Source organism: Astyanax mexicanus, chromosome 15 (assembly GCF_023375975.1).
Source record: "Astyanax mexicanus isolate ESR-SI-001 chromosome 15, AstMex3_surface, whole genome shotgun sequence".
NCBI lineage: Eukaryota > Metazoa > Chordata > Actinopteri > Characiformes > Acestrorhamphidae > Astyanax > Astyanax mexicanus.
In genome coordinates this window covers 28,800,032-28,823,909 of record NC_064422.1, presented here as the reverse complement: position 1 = coordinate 28,823,909, position 23,878 = coordinate 28,800,032, and the positions used below count along the sequence as shown (strand labels likewise).

At 37.5% G+C, this 23,878-nt stretch overlaps 3 protein-coding genes across 7 annotated transcripts; all 3 read right to left on the bottom strand.

Annotated features, from left to right (window-relative positions):
- Positions 1–1,389: 1,389 nt before the first annotated feature.
- Positions 1,390–23,877, bottom strand: hoxb1b (homeobox B1b). Of its 5 annotated transcripts, XM_049464846.1 has the most exons (6): positions 20,942–21,374; positions 9,554–9,642; positions 7,657–7,709; positions 5,486–6,001; positions 2,281–2,624; positions 1,390–2,140 (listed from the first exon to the last, which is right to left on the bottom strand). In XM_049464846.1, the coding sequence occupies exons 4-6, from the start codon at positions 5,917–5,919 to the stop codon at positions 1,806–1,808; spliced, it is 1,113 nt and encodes a 370-aa protein (XP_049320803.1). In that variant the 5' UTR covers positions 5,920–6,001; positions 7,657–7,709; positions 9,554–9,642; positions 20,942–21,374; the 3' UTR covers positions 1,390–1,805. The 5 variants fall into 5 exon arrangements, with proteins under 5 accessions (XP_049320803.1, XP_015463874.3, XP_049320802.1 ...); XM_015608388.3 differs by lacking the exons at positions 1,390–2,140; positions 2,281–2,624; positions 20,942–21,374 and adding exons at positions 3,259–4,952; positions 23,716–23,877 and having other exon boundaries at positions 5,487–6,001; XM_049464845.1 differs by lacking the exons at positions 1,390–2,140; positions 2,281–2,624 and adding an exon at positions 3,259–4,949 and having other exon boundaries at positions 5,487–6,001; positions 20,942–22,053.
- On the bottom strand, positions 13,679–16,358 carry hoxb5b (homeobox B5b). The gene is made up of 2 exons (XM_007259123.4): positions 15,078–16,358; positions 13,679–14,657 (listed from the first exon to the last, which is right to left on the bottom strand). Exons 1-2 carry the CDS (start codon positions 15,673–15,675, stop codon positions 14,410–14,412), a joined length of 846 nt encoding a protein of 281 aa, XP_007259185.2. The 5' UTR covers positions 15,676–16,358; the 3' UTR covers positions 13,679–14,409.
- hoxb6b (homeobox B6b) lies at positions 16,455–20,928 on the bottom strand. Its single transcript, XM_007259125.4, has 2 exons — positions 17,739–20,928; positions 16,455–17,261 (listed from the first exon to the last, which is right to left on the bottom strand). The coding sequence occupies exons 1-2, from the start codon at positions 18,133–18,135 to the stop codon at positions 17,008–17,010; spliced, it is 651 nt and encodes a 216-aa protein (XP_007259187.1). The 5' UTR covers positions 18,136–20,928; the 3' UTR covers positions 16,455–17,007.
- Position 23,878: the final 1 nt, after the last annotated feature.

Here is a 23,878-nt window from a genome sequence, read left to right as displayed (position 1 = left end):
CTCAGATTTAAGCTGATTTATTGAGTATTAAAATACAAGAGAATATCATTACCTGCATACAGCTTAAATGAGTTGACTAATGTTAACGTATAGACAAAAAGACTAGAAAAAAAATATTTGAATATACTTCTGGGAAATTCCATGTCACAGTATAAGTGTATATTGCTTGCACACAGCTAATTGTCACATTTTGTATATCTTTGCTAATTAGTTTCTATATTTCATATTGAAACTAGATGAGGCACTAATAGTGTGAACTGTTAAAGTAATCCGTGACCTTTGTTCAGACACTCTTCTCCTCTCTTGCTGGACAGGCCTGTGGCTTTCTTGAATTAATTTGGGCCTGAACTCTGGATGAACCTGGTCAGTGGAGAGGGTGCTGACAGTGCAGTGCTGCTGGGGCAAGAACTGTGCAAACCCAACACCCTGAGTAAATATTGGAGCAGTCCATCAGATGATCAGGGGAATGAAACAGGGTTGTCAAGTCCCTGTAAACTTTTAGCAGAGGTGAGGTACACCAAAAGACTATTCAAGAACTGGCTATTTATACATCTTTTAATAAATGTTTGTTTCATTTTTTTTTTAAATTTTTATAAATTAAAGCCCATAATGTTATAATGCAATGATCACTACTGCGAAACAAGAACAGTTATTCATAGTTATTAAATAATTTATTGCCATTTGGGATGAGAAGTAATGCATTAAAACAATTTACTTAAGATCTGCTAAGATTGGCAAGGCTAAATTTTGGTTTAATGCATATAAATATATATGGTTTTATCAAATGTGGTAGTTAAATTAATACAAAACTATGTTTTTCGAGTTTTACCATGACTGTATCCCAAAATATACATGATGTGTGTTAATGAGTGTATGCTTAATAGAAATCATTGAGCATTTACTGATGTGTTTTAAAAATGTTTAACAATGAGATACCATGTGCACTGACTCCTGATTTTACATACCGGTGCACATGGTATCTCATTGATAAACATCTTTAATCTCTACCTCAGAATATGATGTGCTGTAAGTGCATTTTTTTAGACTACAAATAAAAAACTTTTTTTTTAACTCAGTTCAGATATTGGTAAAGTAGCAAGTAAAACTGCAAAACTAGTCAGTGTTGTGGCACTGAGCAAGCAGGAGTGTTTACATGTTTAGAAAGCCTAGAGGCGCTGGAGGGTGAAAAGGTCATAGGAAGCCACCCGGTGTGTACTGCAACATTCCTCTTGTCAAACTATACATACTGGGGTAACACTGATTTAAATGAACCCCCATTGTATTGTAATACCCCTTTACAAAGCACATGATCCAGCAAACATATTCTTCTAAATAAAATACATATATATATTTAAAAACAGGTGTTTAAGAGAGTAACAGATGAACTCATTTCATAAAAATAAAAACTTTTATTCAATTATTATTTCACAAGCAAGATGATTACTGAACACATAACCCTTTTCTCCAAAGTACATTTCTAGTGCAAATTACAAGGCTGCCATTCCATGGCAGATGACTTTTGCTTGTTTTAAAGTTATTGCATCACATGTTAAACCCAAATGTTTCAGCATTTGGAAACATTCAGCAGCAGCAAGCTTAATGACAAAATTAATATATGTGTTTTTTTTTTTTTTTCAGAAACACTAGCAGTAAAAGCAATGGAATATTTTACATTTGGTCCATAAAAGAACAATAAGTTATGTAGATGTCCTCAAAAATAAACGTGGAACATGTAACTGAGTTGGTTTGCCAAGAAGGCATAAAACACTGATAGTCATTATAGGCATTGACCACATTGACTGTGGTCAGTTAGGAGTTGCAGGGTCCGAGCTTGGTGAATCCGCAGGAGATGAGGAACTGGAAGTGTTTGGGCTTTTGCCAGTTGTGGAGTCTGCGGCGCGGTTAATAACTGGGACGGTGCCTTCCTTCTCGCGTTTTTTCTGTTTCATTCTGCGATTCTGAAACCAAATTTTAACCTGGGTTTCGTTTAGCTCGAGAGTGGCGGCCACTTCTACTCGTCGAGCTCTGGTTAGGTATTTGTTGAAGTGGAATTCCTTTTCCAGCTCGGTGAGCTGCTTTGTGGTGAAGTTGGTGCGAATCATGTTCTGCTGGCCGTGGATTCCATATTCAGCGGCCTTTACTGTAAGAAACAAAATATTATCAGAATTAGACTATTATATAACAGATCATAACCACAGTCAAGCCCACAGTTTCAATGTGTAGTATGAAGGCCTCTTTAAGAGGAGGTTCCAAAAACAAATATGTAAGTTATTTACTGACCTGTTTTGGGTGGATTTCTCTTAACTTTCATCCAGTCGAAAGTTGGTGCTTGGTTGTTGGGGCTCTTCCTGGAATCGTTGTCAGTGTGCATCAGGCTGGAGTATTTGCTGTACGCCCCATAACCATGCTGGTCTCTCTCTCCGAAGGGATATGATGAATATTGGCTCACGGTAAGCGATCCTGGCCTGCAGTTACCTTCGTTTGGTGTTCCACTGCTGGGTCCCATATTTACAACAGGGAAACCAGGGGACTGCAGATACATGGGGTCTTCTCCTTGGCTGAACATGCTCTGGTGACCATAGTCCAAGTGCGCGCGGCTCTGTTTGCCGTAGTTGGACTGTCCGGTTGTAACAAGGTCCAAATTGATGTGGTATGGTTGGGACGGTTGGTGCGCATAGCTCATGCCTTGGGTTTCATGCAGCGCCGGAGTAAATGAGTTCCCTCCAACCGGCCGCCCCTCAGCTATGCAACTACTGGCGCTAGCACAGGCCCCCTGCATGTATTCTTGTTCCAAAGAGAAGCATCCGACCTTAGCATTTAACGGGTTCGGTCCGCGGTTGTAAACTGTATAGTCTAAGTACGAGTTCATTGTTTATTATTGTCAGGCAGTCGTACACTAAGTAGGGTAAATACACGCCAATATGAGTGCTGCCCCACTGCCCTCCAACCTCTAAGCAGTATGTCAAACCTCAAAACTTCCATCCGGCTACATATCAACCAAGTGACAGGTCACATGACCAAACCTGCGCCAATGGCGTGCGACCTACAGCAGCAACCTGGGCGTAGCTAGTGTCCATCAAAGCACTCTTATTTACATGACAAACACATCAATGGCATCCACCCATCAGTCAGATAAACGCACACGTTAACAGGGCACGCCTGAAGAGAAGCTCCCTTATCTCAGCAGTAGAAACAGTTTTACGGTTTTACTGCGTTTTTCTTTGGTCATTTAGCTGCTGAACAGGTAATAGCACACTGTTTCGTGGATAGTGTATTCAGAATAGTTGATTTACAGCGTGTTTACTTTGCTTTCAACAGGAGGGCTATTTTACGCCTCCAGGGATGTTAAAATGAAAAATTGAAATTTATATTTGAACGCTGAAAATTCTTGCAAAAGAATGAATGGTGTTACATCAACACAGTTGCTTCCATTAAGTGCACGAATTTAGGCAGGGACTGTGTTGGTGTAAGACACTTGAGTTTCTTGCAACCAGTTCCCACATTAATCGTGTAAATTTAAGGGGAAATGTAAAAACAGTATAAGTTATAAGCTAAAACAAGTGATGCACCAAATCCTTCAAATGTGTGAATAATTACTGTACGATTAAAATATATTAAATGAACACAGTTAATGACAAACATACGTGAACTGAAAAAACGAACAAGTTGATGTGATATATTTTATAAATGTGGAAATTACAATCTAACGTGGGCTGCTTATAAAGCTAGGTCTGAACGAATTTAGAGTAGTGACCAATGGCCCAGACTACACAAAAAATTGTCCCTGTTAACCATTCCCTGTTTATGGAGAAGCGCAGGTTCTGGTGGATGATAAAGCTTTCAACTTACAGTTTAGATGATTTTGAAAGACACAACGGATAAGGATTTTCAAGAAGCTGCACAAACTTAGATCAGAAATACTAAACGACAAATAATTTATATTGATTTCTACATTAATTATTAGATTAAGCAAGCAACAGATACGATATATATATATATAACTGAAAACAATTAAAGAAATCCTCTACACGAAATAACTGTAAAACTTTAAATATTACATCTTTTGCTGCACTTTTTGACGACATTCCTGATTATTTTCAGAATTTAACATATTGAAAAAAAAAACGTTTTACAATCGATAAGTTTTGCACATGGTACATTTATTTGTCCATACATTAATTTATTTAGCAGTTTACTACGTTAAATAAACAATTATGTGGTGAAGTGTGGTATTGTATATCTGCTTACGGTATAAATAATATAAACATTTATATTTTAATAACGTTTTATTTTTTGTATTGCATTAGACAGATAAAACACTTTTTTGTGTGAGAAGGAGGTTCAGAGGTGAGGCTGTGTTCGCTGTCCACTACGGAACGTGGAGGGCGATGATTTGTGATTCAGAGCAGCTTTGTCCTGATCAACCGGATTTTGAGAAGCAATTTGTGTAAAATAACTAAACCGGTGTGTTTGGGACGCGGGGGGTGCTAGAAAAGGACCCTCCACATAGGTCGAACAACCGTGTTCACTGAAGACCACACCATCTCCACCAGTTACAAATGGAGAGCGTGGGTCGTTTGTAGGTCTAATTTTCTGCGCGTGACACCAAGAACCCATGTGATTTTGGAGAACGTGGCTCATACAAAACAGATCACTGGGAAAATTTGTGCAAGTGTGTTCAGGAGATGGTTCAAGTGCGTATTTAGAATTATTGGCAACGGATAGAGGGTTTTTAACAGAAGAGGGTGGTTTTCTTTTTGGTTTATTGTCTTTCTTATGCTTCATTCTTCTGTTCTGGAACCAGACCTTGATCTGCCTCTCAGTAAGGTTTAGCAGGTTGGCCATCTCCAGGCGCCGCGGCCTACACAGGTAGCGGTTGAAGTGGAACTCTTTCTCCAGCTCCACTAACTGGGCACTTGTGTAGGAAGTACGAGTCCGTTTGGAGCCACCTGCTGCACAGATATAACCAGCAGAACGCACCAATTACTACTTGAAAATACAGATTAGAATGTAATACATCGTTCATGTCACACTCACACTGCTGGCAAATTTGATGTTCAGACTGTACACAGATGATAATAACATTGACATAAACTAAGTTTTCAGTCTCAGAGAACAACTAATTAACATAGTATCAAATTGATATTTTAGTTACAAAACCACTGAACGTTTGAAAGAAACCTTGGAAAATGTTGGTTTTAAGAGTGTGCCTTCTTAATTCTGTAAACAAAAATGCGATTCTTAGACTGAACGTAAGGTTATAGAAAACAACTATATTTGCAATATCCAAAGGTAATTTTTAAGGTTACGTCTTCACGTTCTTCGCATCTCCTTAAACAAATTGTGCTTTAAATATTGAACTGTCTATAAAGAATTAAATGTTAATTGAAAATTATGGCGTTGCTTCAAACATTACAAAAGAAATTACGCATAAAGTTTTAAATACAGCTAATAATGCTAGGCTACAGTAAACCGGTTTTACCCACCATCAACAGATGTATCGCAGAAGTTGGGACTTTTCTGTTTGGATCTTTTCTTGGACTCTGTCATCCAAGGAAAGATCTGCCTGCCGTCAGAAGTAAGGTTCAGTTTTAAAGCAGCGCTCATACTGTCGATGTGCAGAGAGGAGCTGTTTGTTGGCGGTGCAGAGAGTTGAATGGGTGATGCTGTTTGGCTTTGGAAAAACTGACTGCGAATGTTGAGCCGCTTACAGTCCTTGTTGTTTTTCTTTAAGAGATTCGGTATGTCGTTTCCAAGGTAAAGTAATGAGCAAACATCCTTTTGTTGGTGGTTTTCCCGAGGTGCCATGGACAGGGAAGATTTTGTCGTATCACTATATCCTAATGTGCTGTCACCCTGAAAGGAGTCACTGGAGGTGATGGTGTATGACTCGTTCTGCATTGCCTGTGAGGGTTTCATCGGGGCTGTTTGAGCTTCTGAGAAAACACTGGCATCTCAGGTCACGTGACCGCTTTCTTCCAGAGGCCTCTTGACTGGCGACCTGAAGGGTCAGAGAAGCACACAGTATGAATGGGAAGACATAAATCCATCTGTACAACTGCAAGAGTAAACGGCGAGGAGCGTGCCTCTCTTACAAAATAATTAAACAGTCATGCATTCATTTAGTTTGAATACATAATAATTTAAATCATTAATATTTGTACATTTCATATAGTTAATTGAATTAATATTTTTTGCAGTGTTTTATTTTTTTAATTCAGAACGAATGTCAAAATAAAATAGGCGTGTAAAAACTACATGTTTTTATTGTGTGGTATTAAGAAAGCAATAGCCTAGAACTGATGACATCAGATATTTTCCTATTCATTATAAATTGATTTCATACAACCGGGAAATGTACAGATTTATTTCTAACAAAAACTAAAACATTTATTTATCAACGTTCATTATCAACGTAATTAACAAACGCTCTACTGCTGATTTTGTATTACTTCGACAAAAGCTTTAAATAGACTTTCCACAATACAAGTTGCATAAATGAGGTCTGCCAAAAAAATTAGGAAGTTGAAATATTACAGATTCTTTATTTAATTTTACAAACAAACCAACATAAAATAGATATTGCTCAACCTCTTTGTATCATGCATTTCTTTAAATAACGGAGATATACAGCAGTTACATACAAAAATAAATTAATAATTAAAAACATATATTTCTGTTTAATTACATGCAATATTTAGTGTGACAAACAACGAGAGAAGGCAACGAAAACACCAGGACAAACACGAAAGAGAAAAAAGAAATGGCAACCAGAAACAAAGGCTGCTGAACTCGTGGTGAACTCTTGCTGAAGTAATATGGTGATAAATCACCCAGACATATCCGCCATTCACAAACTCAGTCTATTTCAGTGCGTGCAGCTTCCCAATCAGAGAGAGCTGTTGTTTTGGAATCACCCCAAACCACAGATCAGTGTGTGATCAGAGATCTGTTCAATAGTCTGCTTCTTTAAATGACCAAAAGTGAGCACTAAGTATACGATTTTTTTATTTCTTCTACCAATGACCATTTATATCCAAGACCTACATTTAATATATCCTGTTCTCACTGAACTTAAATTGTGAAACTGTGCACAGTAAAGTATTTATTTTCATCCGACATTAATTTTGATTCATAGTTAGTAGTCAATTAGTATTATTCGTTGTTCTTTTAGCAATATGTACATTGGGGGATAAATCGGACAAGCTTAGACAACACATGGACATAAAAATATAAATTTAAATATAAAGATTAATGCATAATGTATATTAAAATGTACAGAAGGCTACTACTTTATGCCAATAAAAGAACATCAAGTCAAGTCATGTAGTTTTAATTGTTCATTGAATGAACAAAAGGATCCACTGCTTTTGGGAGCCACGGTGTCTCTGAAGCCTGTATTCAGAGCCTGTATTCAGAATGTAGTCCTGTGTGGCAATTTATTACCACCCTTGATTTCAACTATCAGGCTACACAGCACATTGCCGTTACTGTCTCTCATAAAGCCACCAAGTTTCATTTGACCCGCGATTAGTCTCTCAGTTGATCAACGATAGGGAGAGTATTCTCGAACACGGGAATACTTCGATTTCTTGTTTTCGTGGTTCATCCCATTACAATAAAATCCTTACAGTGCTGTGTATCTCTGCTACTCACCAACAAACCCGTCCACTTGAGATTTTCTGTGCAAAGTCACGCGGGGGGAAAGCCTGAAAAAGGTAACACGTTAGTTAAAATATTTGCATGAAATATCAACATCAAACAACATTATTTTATCAGAACAAAATTATATTTTACAGCGAATACAGACGCAAATAAGAGAATAGACATAACTGATCAGTATGAAAAGCATTACCTCTGTCCTAAATAAATTTAAAACAAACTTCAAATCAAATGTTCATGAGGCGAAATAGGCAGGTAGAAGTATAATATAAACTGTGTACCCGACTTCTAACGCCACAGCACGGGAAGCACAGGCTGAAATACTAGTCCATTAGACTGAAAGGGAACCGAGAGGAAGGAGAGAACTGCAATGTAAAAGCTGAGCGAGGCAAATGGTGCTGTGTCTCAGAGTAAGCAATCGATATAAATTGAACTGCGAATCAAACAAAAATTAAGCAAGATCAGGATGTTCTCTTAAAGCATATTGACGTTTTGGACCAAACAACGAAACATCCATGGGTAGACTTAAACCAACCAAGCAAACCCTTTCTTAAAGACAAGGCAGTATGTATTATAGCTAAGTAAGTACCCGTTGTCTCTGGAATCCGAACGTTAGCCTGTACCTAAATTAAAATAAAATCAACATTATTATTATTATTATTATTATTATTATTATTATTATTATTATTATTATTATTATTATTATTATTATACCATATCGTAAGATTTCTGTTTTGTTATATAGAGCTTTATAATTTTATCATTATTAATCGTTTTATAATATTACTTGGTAATTGACTAGTGCGCCAATTTAATATATGTAAACTCCTTTTTACAACAACAAAACAGCTAAAGGTGCTGGAAGTGTTAACTTGCTGATTTTCTCTTAGTCACGCTTATTTTTCTTCAAAGTATCTGTAGTTTTTGCATAGCTAATGTCACCATGAACAAAGTGTTTTGGTCTGCAATAGTCCTTTGTTTTTTTTCTGGTAGTATACTGTAATTACTGAGGAGGAAGATGAGAGACTGCCGATGTCTATGCTTGTCTTCGGATCAATTCTTTATTGTCCCGAAGGCCTTTGATCCCTCAAGTTGATCATCTGTTCTCTTACTCACGCACGCCACACAGAGGGTTAATATCTAACTAGAGCAACCAGTCTCGAGTATAGGTAGTCTTACACAATTTGGAAAACTCTGTAAATATCTGAAGTTTAATTTATTATCCAGGTATCAAAGATGGACAGATGGTTAGGTTGCTGGTCATAACTCTGTAATCCGATAAGAATTCAGCACTGGACCGCTTTTGTTTACAGGAACGTTTATAGGCACAGACAAGTTATAAGCATACGGACACTTCCCATCAATCCTCTGAGTAGCAATCCGTCATCTACACTGACGTCTGTGTATTTATTCCACTCAGGTTAGGAGTTCTTTACACTCGCAACCAAACTGTCAGTCATGAGAGCTTACGCACATGCTAAATGTCTGAAAGTACAAACAGTTGTGACAACTAGTCTAGGCACAGTTTTCCCAGAAGCACTTTAGTGTTAGGATCTCCTTAACTAGTGCTCAGTGTGTTGCTCGCTTGACTCTTTAAGATAAATCTTTATGATAAGATGCTTTGGGAATCTCCGCCCTGTATCGTAAACTAGTCTTTTCAGTATAAAATATTTCGTCTTCTAAGACCCAAGACAAACGCAAATTTTCTGTGTTTGTTATCAGGTAATGATGAGGGAAGAGACTTCGCAGACGGAAGAGACGATAGCTGTACCAATATGTGGAATTCTAATTTAGGGGCAGTGTGTGTATATATTTTAGAATATATTAGAGTAGAATTAGGAGCCACGTTCTTTTTAAAACATTATTTGTAAATTATTCCATTGGAATGTACCTGGTCTGATTCATTTTTGTTCTTTCCCTTCGGACTGTCCTCCGTGTCTACCTCACCACTGTTTCCTTGGAGCACCTGATGCCTTGATGCTGCATAGAAACAAAACAGGACATAATGATTTCTTAAGCTTCTTAAAACAAAATTCATCTTAAAATATTCTTGATCCCAACCCTGTTCGACCCAGATACACAAATATATATTATACATTTAAGAGAGCTGTAATTAGATTTTAACTGTAAGACAAAGGCTTGAACAGCAAAGCATGGGTCTGTGTAAAATATGATTGAGATGAGGGGTAATAAAAATCGTAGAAAGTGTTTCTCCAGCAGTGCTTTGTCTGAAAATGGTCGATGCCAACCAGCGCACAAGCCAAACTACTGAAACACGTTTTAAATAAAAAGGAGGTCAACTGTTCAGTTTTATGTGGATGGGCCCTCACTACAAACGCCCAACCTCGATCTGTCATGCTGTTGGAGCGAAATCAGCCACATACAACAAAAGCACCTCTGTCTGTTAACAAGGTTTGTTTAGCTGTACCTTAACACGTATTTCAGTACTATTCAGTCCAAATGTTATGGAAAGCTCGGAACAATTTCAGATACTGTATGGTTTTTCTATGTGCAATTGTTGACCAATAGGTTGAAATAGCCAACAAATCTAGTATGGCTAGGCCTCGGGTAAAAAGAGAAACTGAAAAATGAACAGAAAATACCAAAACGACAGTCTTCCAAATTGACGCTGCGTGTACATCAACTACATACTCCCCAAGACTCGAATTTGCGAATAAATTCTTTCACACAAATTCGGATCTACAGGGTATATATAGATGACAGATGTCCCCAACCATTAAAAATTAATAAACAACATGTGTCTGATCCAAGTATGTCCTTCCCTAAAAAATGCCTTTGTTACAGTGTACCGGTGGGCACCTAAGTATATGCAACCCACGAAAATATTTTTCTTAAAATAGTGTACCATTTTACATTACCGGGCCTTGGTCAAAACATAGCCTAGCCTATTAATGCAGTATGCGTTGTCAAATTAATGGTCCTAATCCATATTAACAACCGGCGCCTTTTCGTTATTCTGATCAATACGCAAAGCCGCACTTTAATGTATATCATGTATATTAGATTATAGATAGTAATTTAAACTAAATAAAAAAATCTGTTTCTTTTTACCTTTCTCAGTTTCTGCGCGCTGGAGCCATGCGATTTACTTTATCCACCTTATCGTTATAGAACGTCACTGTCCAAAGCGTAAATCCGTCAATAAATACAGTATCTTATAGGCTGAGATTTCTTTCTTGATGTGCGTTTCGTGTTCGCCGCAACAGAGATAGAAAAGAAGCTGCTTTTGAGATAGCAGAGAAGCTTTTGGCCGCATTACAATCGATTGCGAATGAAAAATTAAAGATAACCTTAAGCGCGACATCATTGATCAACAGCATTCGGCATCCTGCTACCGCACCCTTCCGTTTGTTCTACACAGTCAAAGCTTCTGAATATGCAAAATAAATGCATTATTACTGTCAATTTTATTGTTTTATTAGAAGTAGTACTTGCTAACAAAAATATAATTACTACTTGATAGCTCGGATTAATATAAAATTAGTATACCATTTCCTAATTAACTGTGCTTTCAGTTTACAAGATTCAAATGTGTCATCGAACATGTGTCATGTTTCTGCATGTATATATGGTTCTAATGCAAACCTGCTGATACATCATCTTTTAAATATGTTTGTTATATACGAATGTGTTTGTTAAATCATGATATACATATATTATCTGTAACATAAATATAACATAATATGACAATATAATATAATATGATAATATTTTTTCTGCAAATGTACTGCTCTCAAAACCCCCCATTCCTGTGTGGGCATCTGTGATGTGACCTGCCATAAAACGAGAATCATACCGCCGTTGGGTGACCCCAGAATGAACTCAAGTCTCATTTAGCTTGCGCCGAGCGGGATGGCTCATTCTATTAGCCTAAACTAATTTTAAAGAAAACTACAGGGCAGCTAAATATATTTATGACCATTTTAAGGAAAACTCTAAGTATATTCTAGTTAAGTCCGTTGGGTTCTTTAGTCGTAGGAACATTTTGGCACACCCATTGTCCACATTCTGAATCCTGCCCTTATAACCTCACCATAAACCAGAAATAGGTTAGAGTTTTTTGTATACGTTTTGTGTCAGTTCGAGTTTCCAGGTTTCATTAGCTGGAGTATTACTGCAGCAGAACGTTCTCGTTTTGTGGGGCGAAAGGAGTCGTGCTAGGCAGATGAAGGAGAAAAGGCTTAGGAGCTCGGCGCAAGGCGGGCTCTGCTGGCCACGAAGCAGCGTTACAGCAAGCGCAGCCACCAGCTCTGTCTAGACTACACTACAACAGCTTCAACATTTTTACATCTTCAGGTGCTGTGGTATGTATGTATGTGTAATGTAAAGACCCATTTATTCATCAACATCTACATTTGTTTTGCTCACAGAGAACGAATCTTGAAATAATAAATATCTCGCCGATCTTGACAGTGTATGCTATATTTAATTAGGGCCAATATTGCAATTCAAGAAATAGGAGGTTCCTAATAACCCTCAGGATCAGTATGTAGTAAAATAGGACTTTGCATTTTGAAGACTGCATAGCTTGTCCTGGCAGCTTGGCATTGAGCGTGGCTCGCTGGTAAGGCATGTGTTCAACACTAGTCTCCTGACCTCGCAGTGATCCCTTCCCAATGAATAATTGATGAGAAAAGCGCACAGATTACCCCTATCAATATGCAAAACACATTATAATAGTACAATGAGACTTTAATAGTCATGAATCGTGAAAACGTGGGTATTGCTCGAATTTGTTGCAATTGCTTCATGTTTTCACTTTCATTCACTTTTACAGGCCTTTACCAAACTACAGATGTAATATGCTGCCTATATCTTCTACCAGCCATACATTTTAAAACCAATTTAAAAAGTCTTAACAAAAATAAGCTGTCTCAGCGTCCATTTTTTTTACTGTTTTAGTTAGTAAAATTTAGCGTCTGATTTATCGCAAAGGACAAGTCTGCGTTAGGTAACATGGTGTCACTTGAATTGCATTAAAATTAGCTTACAGTGAAGTTTTTTTAATATATTAATGACAGAAGAGATTTAACAAGAATATTTGCACATTACTATTTAACACATCGTGCAGTATTGTAAATGGGTTAGGTAGGTACAGTAATAAAACATAGCCCCACGGAGTATTAGTTCAATTACGTCTCCTAAAAATACGGCGGCCTAATTATGATCGCACCACACAATCGGAAACAATTAATGAAATGCAAATACAGACGAAAGAAAAACTTACTCTGAGTTGTCAGTCTGTTTCTCGGTCTTGTCCAAAGCCAAGAGAGAAAAATAACAGTTACCAGCCATGTCAGTGTGTAGGATATTATGACTGCCTAAGGTGACTGACTACAAGAACACCCCACACGCCGTCCACAACCTTTAGAATCCCGCTGAAGCAGTCAAACCGTCACTTTCATTCAAGAATGTGAATTATGTCACACATTGTCAACCCCCAAAACCATAAAACTAACTTTATGGACCTCACGTGACTTTTTTTAAGCGCTAGAGATAACTACGAGGCCAGGTTATAGACTGGACTTCGCGAGGAAATCACTGGAGGTAGTAAAGTTTATTTTTTTTATATCAGATTATTTATGCAATATTTTATAGACAGTCCATGTCTATGAGCGACTGTTCCTCTAAGTTGACCAGTATAATGTAAATTACTATAGGCTTAATAATCTTTACAATGCAAGTTCTGTGGAAACCTCCCGTGTGAACGTTTGAGATCTCTTTATAATTCATTACAATTAAAATTGAGTATTGTACAAAAGAACAGGTATAGACAAAATAAAGTGGAACTAAATATTTTCGCTCTAGAGCTCCATTAGCCAAGGTTATATTTATTTAAACTATTGTACTTCAGTATGGCCAACATGCCGTAATTGTAAAACGATCCTGAGCAAGATGTGGACACTTGGAAGGAGAGAAGCGGTTTTAAACTTGAACCACCGCTACTTGTCCCTGGTCCTACAGGTCAAATAGGTAAGCAAACACTTACACACCATAAGAGTGAAAGAAACTTTATTATTATTTCTTTTCCAAATTATAAAAACAAATCATTGTTTTAAGACACAGAAGGAATAAACTGACAGCAAATACTTAAACTCAGCTTTTAATACGCAACGTTCACCACTCACATTGTACAAATAAAATATTGGTCACGATCGGACATCAAACAGAGTTTCATCAATTATGGAACATTTTTTACGAGCCCCAAAATGGTTAAATGCAACATAAAATACTCAATTGTAGACTAAGTGCGAATATAGAGAATTTTTTTCGCAACCTGACTATTCTATTCTAAGCAAGAACTGAATAAACGCGGCACAAGCATAAATGTCCTGCAAAATGGAAAACGGTCTACATTGACAATTCTATACAAGGTCATAAGAGTACAACAAAGTTGTTTGTATTTTTTTCTGGCTATAGCTTCTGACATAGGTAGTGCGCGTTGTTAATGTACAATATTCCTGTTACACGTGTGGAGCTGCACACAGAAAGCTTACATGGAACATGCTTTCATCCACGAAAGTATAAACTTGTTAAGTTGCATTTACATATTTTATGGAAGCTGTAACCAGGCTACCAATAGCCTATAGCCTATGGGATAGCAATATTCAACGGCTGACAACTTTCGAGTTTACACCAGATACACAGAGAAATCGGATGCCTGATAATGCCAAGCAGGAAAAAAGGTGCAATGCTACAACAGTAGTCGGATAATTTCAACTGTGGTCAGTTTTGGAAAGCACTTCCTGCCGTGGCCAAACTCATGCTTTTCAGTTTATTGTCCTTTTTCCACTTCATTCTCCGATTCTGGAACCAAATTTTAATCTGCCTTTCGGTGAGGCATAGTGCGTGGGCTATCTCTATCCTCCTCCTCCGGGTCAGATACCTATTGAAATGAAACTCTTTCTCCAGCTCTAGCGTCTGGTAGCGAGTGTAGGCAGTTCGAGCTCGTTTCCCATCAGGTCCAGTCATATCTATGGCATAGACAGAGGTGAAAAAGATAAGAAACACCATAAAGTTAATTTTTTAAAGATTTTTTTATTAAACCTATGGAAGCAAAAATCCACCATAACAGTATTTTTCTGCAAATATTTTATCAGCAAAGGTTGTGTCAAATATATATATATGACATTTAACCTATCTATTGAAAGTACTATCTTTTCCAATCCTCTCTAGATTAATGTCGTATTAACTCTGAAGGTAAATGTCAAAAAGCCCAATTATTCCATTGCTGCATCAGATTGTTTATCTAATCCACATATTTAGCATCATTTCGCATCAGTGATTTTAACGATCATTTTATGACTCTCGTTTTATGACTTTTCGATTGGAAGGCAGATTTATTCTGGACCCTTTCGCCGCGCGTAAATCAGAGCAGCAGAAATATTTACTACCGTGACTAATGTGAAGTTTCCTCATCCAGGGGAATATCTGCGGCGTTTGCCCGTCTCCGGGCGCCGTGGTCGATGTGGCCACCGTTTCTTGTTTCTGCGCGCGGGGGTTGGGGTTGGTCGTCTGCGTGCCTTCTTCTGGCTCCGAGACCACGTTCGTCTCGACGTCCGTTTCCACGAAGTGTGTGCTGTTGGTACTCGCGAGACTGCCGCCGCTGCTGCCGGTGAGCCTGCTGTTGCCCCCGGTTGTGCTCTGCTCAGACACAGGAGAGGAGCCTTTGAGACTCAAGCTCTCGCTGTTAGCGCAGGGTAACTGCTCCGGAGATGCCAGCGAGCAGCTCGTCTGCCTATACCGTGCGTCCCCGCCGGGGCTCTGGAAAGCGCGGCCGCTCTCCCCAACGCTACCGAAATGGTCGCTGTTGTTGGAGCGGTTTACGCTGAGGTCTATTCCATTGTAGGTGTACCCGAAAGAGCCGGGGTGCATGCCCGTGGAGTCCCTGTAAGAGCCGTTCATAGCGCCGTTAGTCCCATAATTTAGTAACTGATAGTCGGACCCATTTGGATAGCGCCCTGAAAAGGAGTTTAGAAAATAAGAGCTCATTTGGAGATTTCTAAAAAGGTCTTGATGAGCAGGTCCCGGTCGTTAAAATCCCGCGCAGCACAATTTATGATGGAAAATGAATTATAGCAATGCACTGTACTTCGTTTTTGCCATGTATGCGGCCAAATATGGGAGCGCGTTAAGGCGTCACGTGCCTTTGTTGACCAGTCGTAAATTCTCTCTGATGACTTCAAGAGGTAATTCATGCTCTGTGCTTACAAATGATGACGAAATGATGATCGTTAGATTCAACTCAGCGGTGCCTCCCCGTTGCGCGCCGCATCCCATGTTAGCAGAGGGCGTCACCTACTGGGAGAACTGAAAACTGCCCAAACACCTGCACAACCCTTTGCATTCAGTTTCACACCGCTTAAGAAGTAGATACAATTATAAATTAAAGCATGCGTCTTATGATATTTTTAGTTTAATCGTCAGAAAAGCTAAATTGTGTAGGTAAGAGTTTATGTATCCTTTGTGCATTTCATCTTAATAGAAAACATATAAGAAGCCAATTTTAAGGCGTCAAACGTGACAGCCCCACAGCAACCTCTAATAATGGTACAGTTAAACAGTACGAGAAAACTCTATGTAAAATTATTTTACGTGTTTGTCTTCTATGGCCAGCAAAACCAAGCAATCCATATTGTGTTCGTGACACCTTAAATGTTTATAAAGGGTTCAGTAGACCTGCTGTATTTATAACAGTAATACATACAAATGGTAATATTTAATTTGAATCTTCGCAGAAATTGGCATCAAACACAAACACACAAAAGATAAACATTGTTAAACATTTATTTTATTGACAAAAAGGCATTGCTAACAAAGTTCACTAATGCATTGTTCTTAGTGCATTCACATACACAAAACGTGACGAACGAAATAAATTAAGCATGAGAGCGAGCATTTAAACACATCAGTTTTAAACCACAGCTTATCCCTCTTCAACCCTTACTCCCCCATCGTTTTTTTAGGTCACTGTAAAAGAAGGTGAAAATAACGGTACTGGAAATGTAGCCATTCGTTTTCTACCAGGTAATAAAACTGGCCTAGAAGCAGAAAAAACACATTTGGTGGCCGAACTGTCCCGTTTTTTCCCCAACTCAACCATTACTGAGAATAATAAAGATGCCTGGTTTGGAACCACAAAGCCGTCTGATGGTCTCTGTTTGTAGCTTTCGCGTTTCAAAAAAGCCTTAAAAAGGTAGCTGCTTTCTGTTGGGTACATTTTATACATCTACATGGGAATACTACAGGCTACACACTGTGAAGGGGGGGTGAAAATGCTGGACTTGCTTGTACGATTTAGCATATCTGCATATCTATTAAAGTCTATCCCGCCTTGCCATCATCCTCTTCCTCGCTGGCCTTTGCAGAGTTCATCACTTTGTTCTCCTTCTTCCACTTCATTCTACGATTCTGGAACCAAATCTTTATTTGCCGCTCTGTCAGACAAAGTGCGTGCGAGATCTCGATTCTGCGTCTTCTGGTCAAATATCTGTTAAAATGAAACTCCTTCTCTAGCTCGAGAGTCTGAAAGCGAGTGTAGGTCTGACGACCCCTGCGGCCAGTGTTGCCAGGAATGCCTGTCAAAAAAGGGAAAAGAAGAGCATTTAGAAGGACATTTAGGAATACACACATACAATAGTTGCAATGAAAACTGCATTGTGATTATTACTAACATGAACATTAACTAAAATTAACAGCAGTAGAACTAATAGCTGTAGTATCCTTATTTTTTGTGTCTCATTGGCAAACAAAAGTTTTTTGCGCATTATTGATTTCAAAAGTGTCTGAGAAAATATTTACTGACAAAAGACGTAAATTATAGAAAATGAAAGATTTCAGGTTTGTATAGACTATATGCTAGTGAAATAATGCAGGAAATTGACATTCTGCATCTAATAATTGGGCTATGCGAAAATGAACGAGCATAGATAACAAACACCAACACATTAGTTATACATGCTAATAATCTCAAAAGTTCTTTCTATGCCAATTTCCACAGTAAATGTTTCTTAATTGCACCTGTGTGAGGCAAAAAAATCAAGTTAAGTTCTTACCGTTACATGAGTTCATTCTCTGCATCCACGGGTAGACCGGTGCGCACGGCTTGTCTTCACTGTAAGAGTATCTGTCTGAGCTCTGCTCGGTGCAGTCTGTCTTGCATTGCTCCTGGCTCAGCACCAGCGAGTCCTCCAGCCCTCCGAGAGCACACGCGCGGTCAGCGGTGTAGTCGCATGCGCCCGTGCCATTCCTCCCGAAAACACCCGCAGCCTGCTGGTAGTACGAGGGCGTGTACACCTCTTTCTGTACATTGGTGGATCCGAACGCAGCACTCGGGTAGTGCCTTAAAGAGTCCGTATATCCAGAGGAATATAACGGGATCTGACCCAAAAAAGACTCCTGTCCCCCGGGCAGAGACACGGGGAAAGTTGAGTTGACGAAGTAGGAACTCATTGGGTGGCCACGGTTCTTGTCCGAGGGTTTATGATTTGTTGTGTTTTATAGTCCAAGTGTGCTTTGCCATTACTTTATCTGTGGTTTGGTTTTAGCCGGAGGGGGGGTGGCGAGGTGCCAATGTGAGCGCGCTCGGAGACGCACCAGCTGATCATGGTCTGGCCAATCGTGAGCATCTCTGTCAGAAGAGCGTTTTAGGGAGGGGGAGCTCTTGTTGCATGGGATGGAATCCCCAAGGCATATAAAACCTCTCTGATTTAGGAGATTCTAGTTATATTAACTAACATAGAGAAAAATACACAATAGACGTGAGACTTTCTTGGGACTCAAACTGGGTTTTTATAATATTTGATATCTATTCCATTAACACTTCTGCTGATGTCCCGCAAAGTTTTTCTTTAAGAATGCGTTAAAATATACCGATGTACAACTTTTAAATCTAAATAACGAAGAAAAGCACATAAAAAAATCACTGATAACCACCATTAATCTCAACCGCGTGGTGTTCGTGTGGACATTTACAGTATGAAAAACCAATTACCAACAGCACCAGAGTCCCGTGATTTCTTTTTCTAAACACTGGATATGGGCATTGCTATATTAAAAAAAATATATTAAAATATAAACAATATTATTATAGTTTATATATACACCCTATCAGCGTAAACCTTCACTTATGCAATTGTAAATAAATTGGGGAGAAAAACAAATCAGATTGAAAGTGTACATCAACGAAAATGTAAATAAAAGTTTATGTAGCAGGAAAATCAAATATCAAAGTTGTGCATGTACCCAGGTAGGAGAATTTAGAACCTGAAAGTAAAGCAGAATGACCTTCAAGCAGACTGATACCCAATAGAAGCAGTTGAGAGCACTGACATTGGAATTCGATAGCTTAATCCATTTAAGGGTCATTAAAATAATTGATCATCAAGTTAAACCATTTTTTCCAACATATGAATTTAAGTCTAGATATTTACTTAAAAAAATATTCAAACGAAAATACAAATCACACAACGTTAACTATTGACGAATTTGCCTAAAAAATACCATGATCTCCTAGGTCTCATATGAGTGGATTGTGCAGCGGGAGTTTAAATAGGTAATTGGGTTTTGAAACTCACAATAACAAGGCCCGTGCTTTCCGTATAAAACGTACATTGTATAATAAATGTTTCCTCACTAGAGTCTTACCTCTTTCATCCCTGTATCTTTTTCGTTTCTGTAAAGTAGGGTGCGACTAAGATTTCATAAGTGTGTATTCGTGTAGGTAAACTAATGTTACAACTGGCCAACACCAAATAAAACAACGTTTTGCTGGCATCATATGGGATTAAAACCAAATAGCGCATTGTGCAATGTCAGTTAACTAGAAATAGAGGAAAGCATTGTTGTCCTAATATCCTAAATGGCACTACAGCTAAGACTAACGAATTGCACATATAGAGGGGGTTACCTACTGTAGTATAAAATGTAGGTCTTAAAAATGATGCCTAAAAATCAAATCACACAAAAACAAAGAGGCCGATGAGGGAAGCATAATTGAACAAAACATTACTTCTTAGAAAGTTTTATCAGTGTTGTCTAATCTGTATTCCATTGTCCCACAACAAACAGGCCTGCAAATCCACATGACTACAAATCCAACGAAATCAAACTCAGAAGGATGTTGACAAAACCCATCTATATTTATAAGCAATGGTCACTAGCATCGTCATTCGGCTTAGTTTTTTCGTCACTAGATGGCATCCCAGAGCAAGAAATCAGAAAAACTGCGCCATTACAATAGTGGCTTTTTCCTGGTTTATGTGTATTTTACAAAGCCCAGAAATGCACATCAATTTCTATTTAAAAATCATAAAAACACCGTCAGTCAGGGCTTCAGAAATAAAGTATATAAAATACCTGAACGTGTAATTAATGAACAATCAATCAATAGAATAATCACCTAAACCCAATTCCTTTGAATCTATGTATGATTAAAAACAAAAGGATTGGCACATCTTTGCAAAAGCTATCGTAACAGCAAGATACGGAGGATAATATCTGAAATGCCTTAATCCTCAAATGCTACTACTGCTGGCTCACTGCGGGGAAATGTTTAAAATGACATTAGAACAACAGTAGCAAACTACTTAATTTCTTCAAAAAGAAAAAATTAAAAATCTATAAAAATACCAAAAAAAAAAAGACCTACACAACAGTCTCTAAATGACAACAAATAGTCGCAGCCATTCGGCTTCAAGGGATGATTCATATTTTTTTATTGAAAACCTGGGTTTACGGTAAAGATATTAAAAATCCAAGTAAATTGTACAGTCCACCGACCAGACTGACCTTTTCTTTCAAACTCTATCATAATCTATTATAAAGTTTAAACTACTGTCCAAGCACAGTTCACTGCCGTATCATACCGGAGCAATGTCTTCGGGTGTTTACAATCACAAACAGCCTATTTAGAATAATTTTCACTTTAGCTCCTCTAGACTCGTTTATCGAAGGACTCGCTGAATAATATCTAGGCGATATAGTCCTAGATTCAACCACGAACATCCAACGACCCCCTGGCTATCCACTGTTCAAACAAATTAGCATTCAGTGTAATCGTAATTGGACCTGGAATCAGCTTTAAAGTCTAAAATATAATCTAAGATCACTTCACTGCAGTCGTTCCTTGGTTAGCCTCCAATATGACAGTGTCTTTACACTAGGCATGCCTGCCCAACATAGCAGGCCTATCATTCTCGTGGGTTACATAAAACACACACGCACTGGTTAGCATCATAAGGAACACAGTGGGTCCTACCTTTTTGCGTTCTACGGCAGTATGTCGGATTTTCCACATGAATCAGGCAATCTCATCGATTCTCCGAGTCCTCGTGTGTAACCCAGTGATCCAGTACGTCAAATAAAAACGGCAAGTAAACGAAACAAAAAGGGTAGTCCAGCGTCAATGACTTTTGATCCACCCTTTTTCTCTAAGGGTGATCTTTACTAGCGCTGCGTTGGAGATGTGGCTTCATCCACCTTCACACTTCGCTCGATCACTTAAAAGTTAAATGTATGTTGCTTAATATTAACAACGCAGAGAAAGACAGAGGTGTTACTGACTGCGCCCTGACCAAAAGAATGCTGCATTATAACCACTTGGGAAATCATAAAAAGTTCATGTTCACAGGGAGCTGACCACGTGACCGCGCCCAGCCAATCACAGGCCACAGCCACACATAAACTTCTACCACAAAGTTGTAAATTTTCATAAACAACTGGGAGTTTATTGCTTTTCCCTAGCAGTAGCCTGGAAGACGCCATCTTTTTTCGTTAAAAAAAGGAAAGATGGAACGATTCTGTTGTCATCTAGAAACGTTTCCCCCTGTTCTCTCCCGTTTTACACTTTTACACATGCTGATAATCTGAAATGTTTTACTGTAAAGACGTGTGACATTGGAACCACACATAATACACATTTTAGCTCTTTATTTTAGCTCTATACCTCCCTAACGAGCTAGAAGACGAAACCGTTTAGAACTCCAATTTAAACTAGGCTTCGTTTAAAAATGAAACGACCAATTAAGGGAAAGGAAGTGCTGGTTTATCCTTTTAATTGCCTTTTTGAGCCGGATGAGCAGACTGGTACACAACAGACATAGACAAACGGACAGTGTAAAACCTTTTATAGCACTAAACATTCTTTTCGGATACAATGACTTCCTGTAAGAGTAAACACTTATTTCCGACATTTATTGGGGCAATAAAACCGAATAACCCAAAAGCGACCCACAGGTTATCACAGAGACTCCCAAAATAAGGCAATGTCCTGTTGGTCAAAACATACAGGCCAGCGTAAAATACTAAAAACGACACGTAGACTCTTAGCAGGCTTATGAAAGTGTTTTCTTTAAATATTACATGTAGATCGGAACAGTAAAACATAATTTGATAACCGCAATGTTTGTAATTTCAGATTACGATGACAATTTAACCTCCACTCTATTTAAAACACAGAAAAGTACAATCTTCAAAAAATAAAACACTCATAAATGCCTCTCTGGCCTCTTTATCCTTAACTTATAGAGTAAACCGATGGATACAAGTCTGTGTAAATGTGAATAAATTATATATAAATTATATATATATATATATATATATATATATATATATATATATATATATATATATATATATATATATATATATATATATATATATATATAATTATACTTACTTTTGTAATAATTATATTTATTTATTTATTTTTTAGCGAAAAAGAAAAACTTTTCTAAACTACGCAACACAGCTAAAAAAAATAGAATAAAAACGAAGAAAAAAGTAATACTTCTTAACCAGTTCTTGTATAAAATAACACAAAATATAAACTATTTTTATTTCTAATATATTTTTATTATTATGTATTTATTTATGTTTATGATCATATACGTATTATACTGTTGTATTCCCTTATTTTTATATTGGTACAGATTTTTAGAGCTTCGAAATTGTTACTATATTGTATTATTATTATGTAAACTAAAAATAGACAATTTAAATTTGAAGTATAGCAGCTGGTTTCGTTTTTCATTTGTCACGATAACGATGAGAATGTATTTATTTTATTTGAGAATTGAAAAATAAAATGAATAGAAAATGTTGAATTTCTTCAGACCCCGTATTTTATGACACAACATCCGTGATTTTGTTAAATGTGTTTCTGAAATAAATGTATATTTTGAAAAGTGTTAAAAGTGAACAGCACCTACATAGAAAAGCAGTCGTAATTTAACGATATTATTGCTGTACTCACTGTATGTAGCGAGGATATTTCTATTTATTCTAACAATCATATTAATGGTAATAACCCTCTACTTTCTTAATAGTCTGTAAATGTTTTGTTCAATAAAGATGAATTGTCAAGTTATTTATTTTTAGGTTTATTTAGCGAAAGTGAAAAAAGAATTTAATTAAATTATGTTATATTCTTGCTTTTAGAGGTTATATCTAAAATATCTGACTATTTTTAAGTGAAATAATGACAACGAGTTTTGTGCCCTACAAAAATGTGTTCATGGTAATTAGACCAATTAAAGTAAATACTAACCTTTAGTATTATCAAAAGGCCTCTATATTTTAAATACAGATAAGTGATGTTTAAGCGTTTCATACTCAAGCTGCAGTGTCACAATACAATATTTTACTTCTTCATCTTTCATAGCTGGAAAAATATTATTCTGATGTTCGTTTGTTGACCCTAACACTTTTTTTAATCATTTTGAGAGTATACGAGAAACACAAACATTCATTACAAAATGTAAAATCAGTGTATACTTTGTCTACTGTCTACTGAAATAAATGTATTGTTTGCCTTTTGTCTTCTAAAACTATTGAAATCTACGTCACTGCATTTATAAGACATTACAATGTGATTAAAAATTTAATTACAAGGCAATTAAAATCAGATTTGAAAGACTTTGCATTAAATGGCAAATTTACAAATCTTAACCGTTTAAGACTTTCCGACACGATCAACCAAACGTCAGATTACATGATTGTGCTGTCATTAGTACCGAAATCACTAAAACTTACCCTGCTTTTTTCAGACACTCCACATGCGTGTAAAGCTCCAATGGTTTCTGATGAGTATGTCCTGAGATATTTACTGGAAGTGTAATCCATGATTATATGCTAAAGTAAATGAGACTGTAATCGGTAAAAGTGTTATGTACCAACCGGTGTGTCAGGATTGGTG

What these genes read in the sequence shown, in the direction of transcription:
- hoxb1b (XM_049464846.1), bottom strand. Translation starts at nt 5,919, where the DNA reads ATGAAACCCTCACAGGCAATGCAGAACGAGTCATACACCATCACCTCC. An exon ending in TGCGATACATCTGTTGATGG is followed by an intron (nt 2,625 to 5,485) that starts TGGGTAAAACCG and finishes CCTTGTTACAAC; the next exon opens with CGGACAGTCCAACTACGGCA. An exon ending in GAGAAATCCACCCAAAACAG is followed by an intron (nt 2,141 to 2,280) that starts GTCAGTAAATAA and finishes TGTTTCTTACAG; the next exon opens with TAAAGGCCGCTGAATATGGA.
- hoxb6b (XM_007259125.4), bottom strand. Translation starts at nt 18,135, where the DNA reads ATGAGTTCCTACTTCGTCAACTCAACTTTCCCCGTGTCTCTGCCCGGG. An exon ending in GAGAATGAACTCATGTAACG is followed by an intron (nt 17,262 to 17,738) that starts GTAAGAACTTAA and finishes CTTTTTTGACAG; the next exon opens with GCATTCCTGGCAACACTGGC.
- hoxb5b (XM_007259123.4), bottom strand. Translation starts at nt 15,675, where the DNA reads ATGAGCTCTTATTTTCTAAACTCCTTTTCAGGGCGCTATCCAAATGGG. An exon ending in GAAACTTCACATTAGTCACG is followed by an intron (nt 14,658 to 15,077) that starts GTAGTAAATATT and finishes TCTATGCCATAG; the next exon opens with ATATGACTGGACCTGATGGG.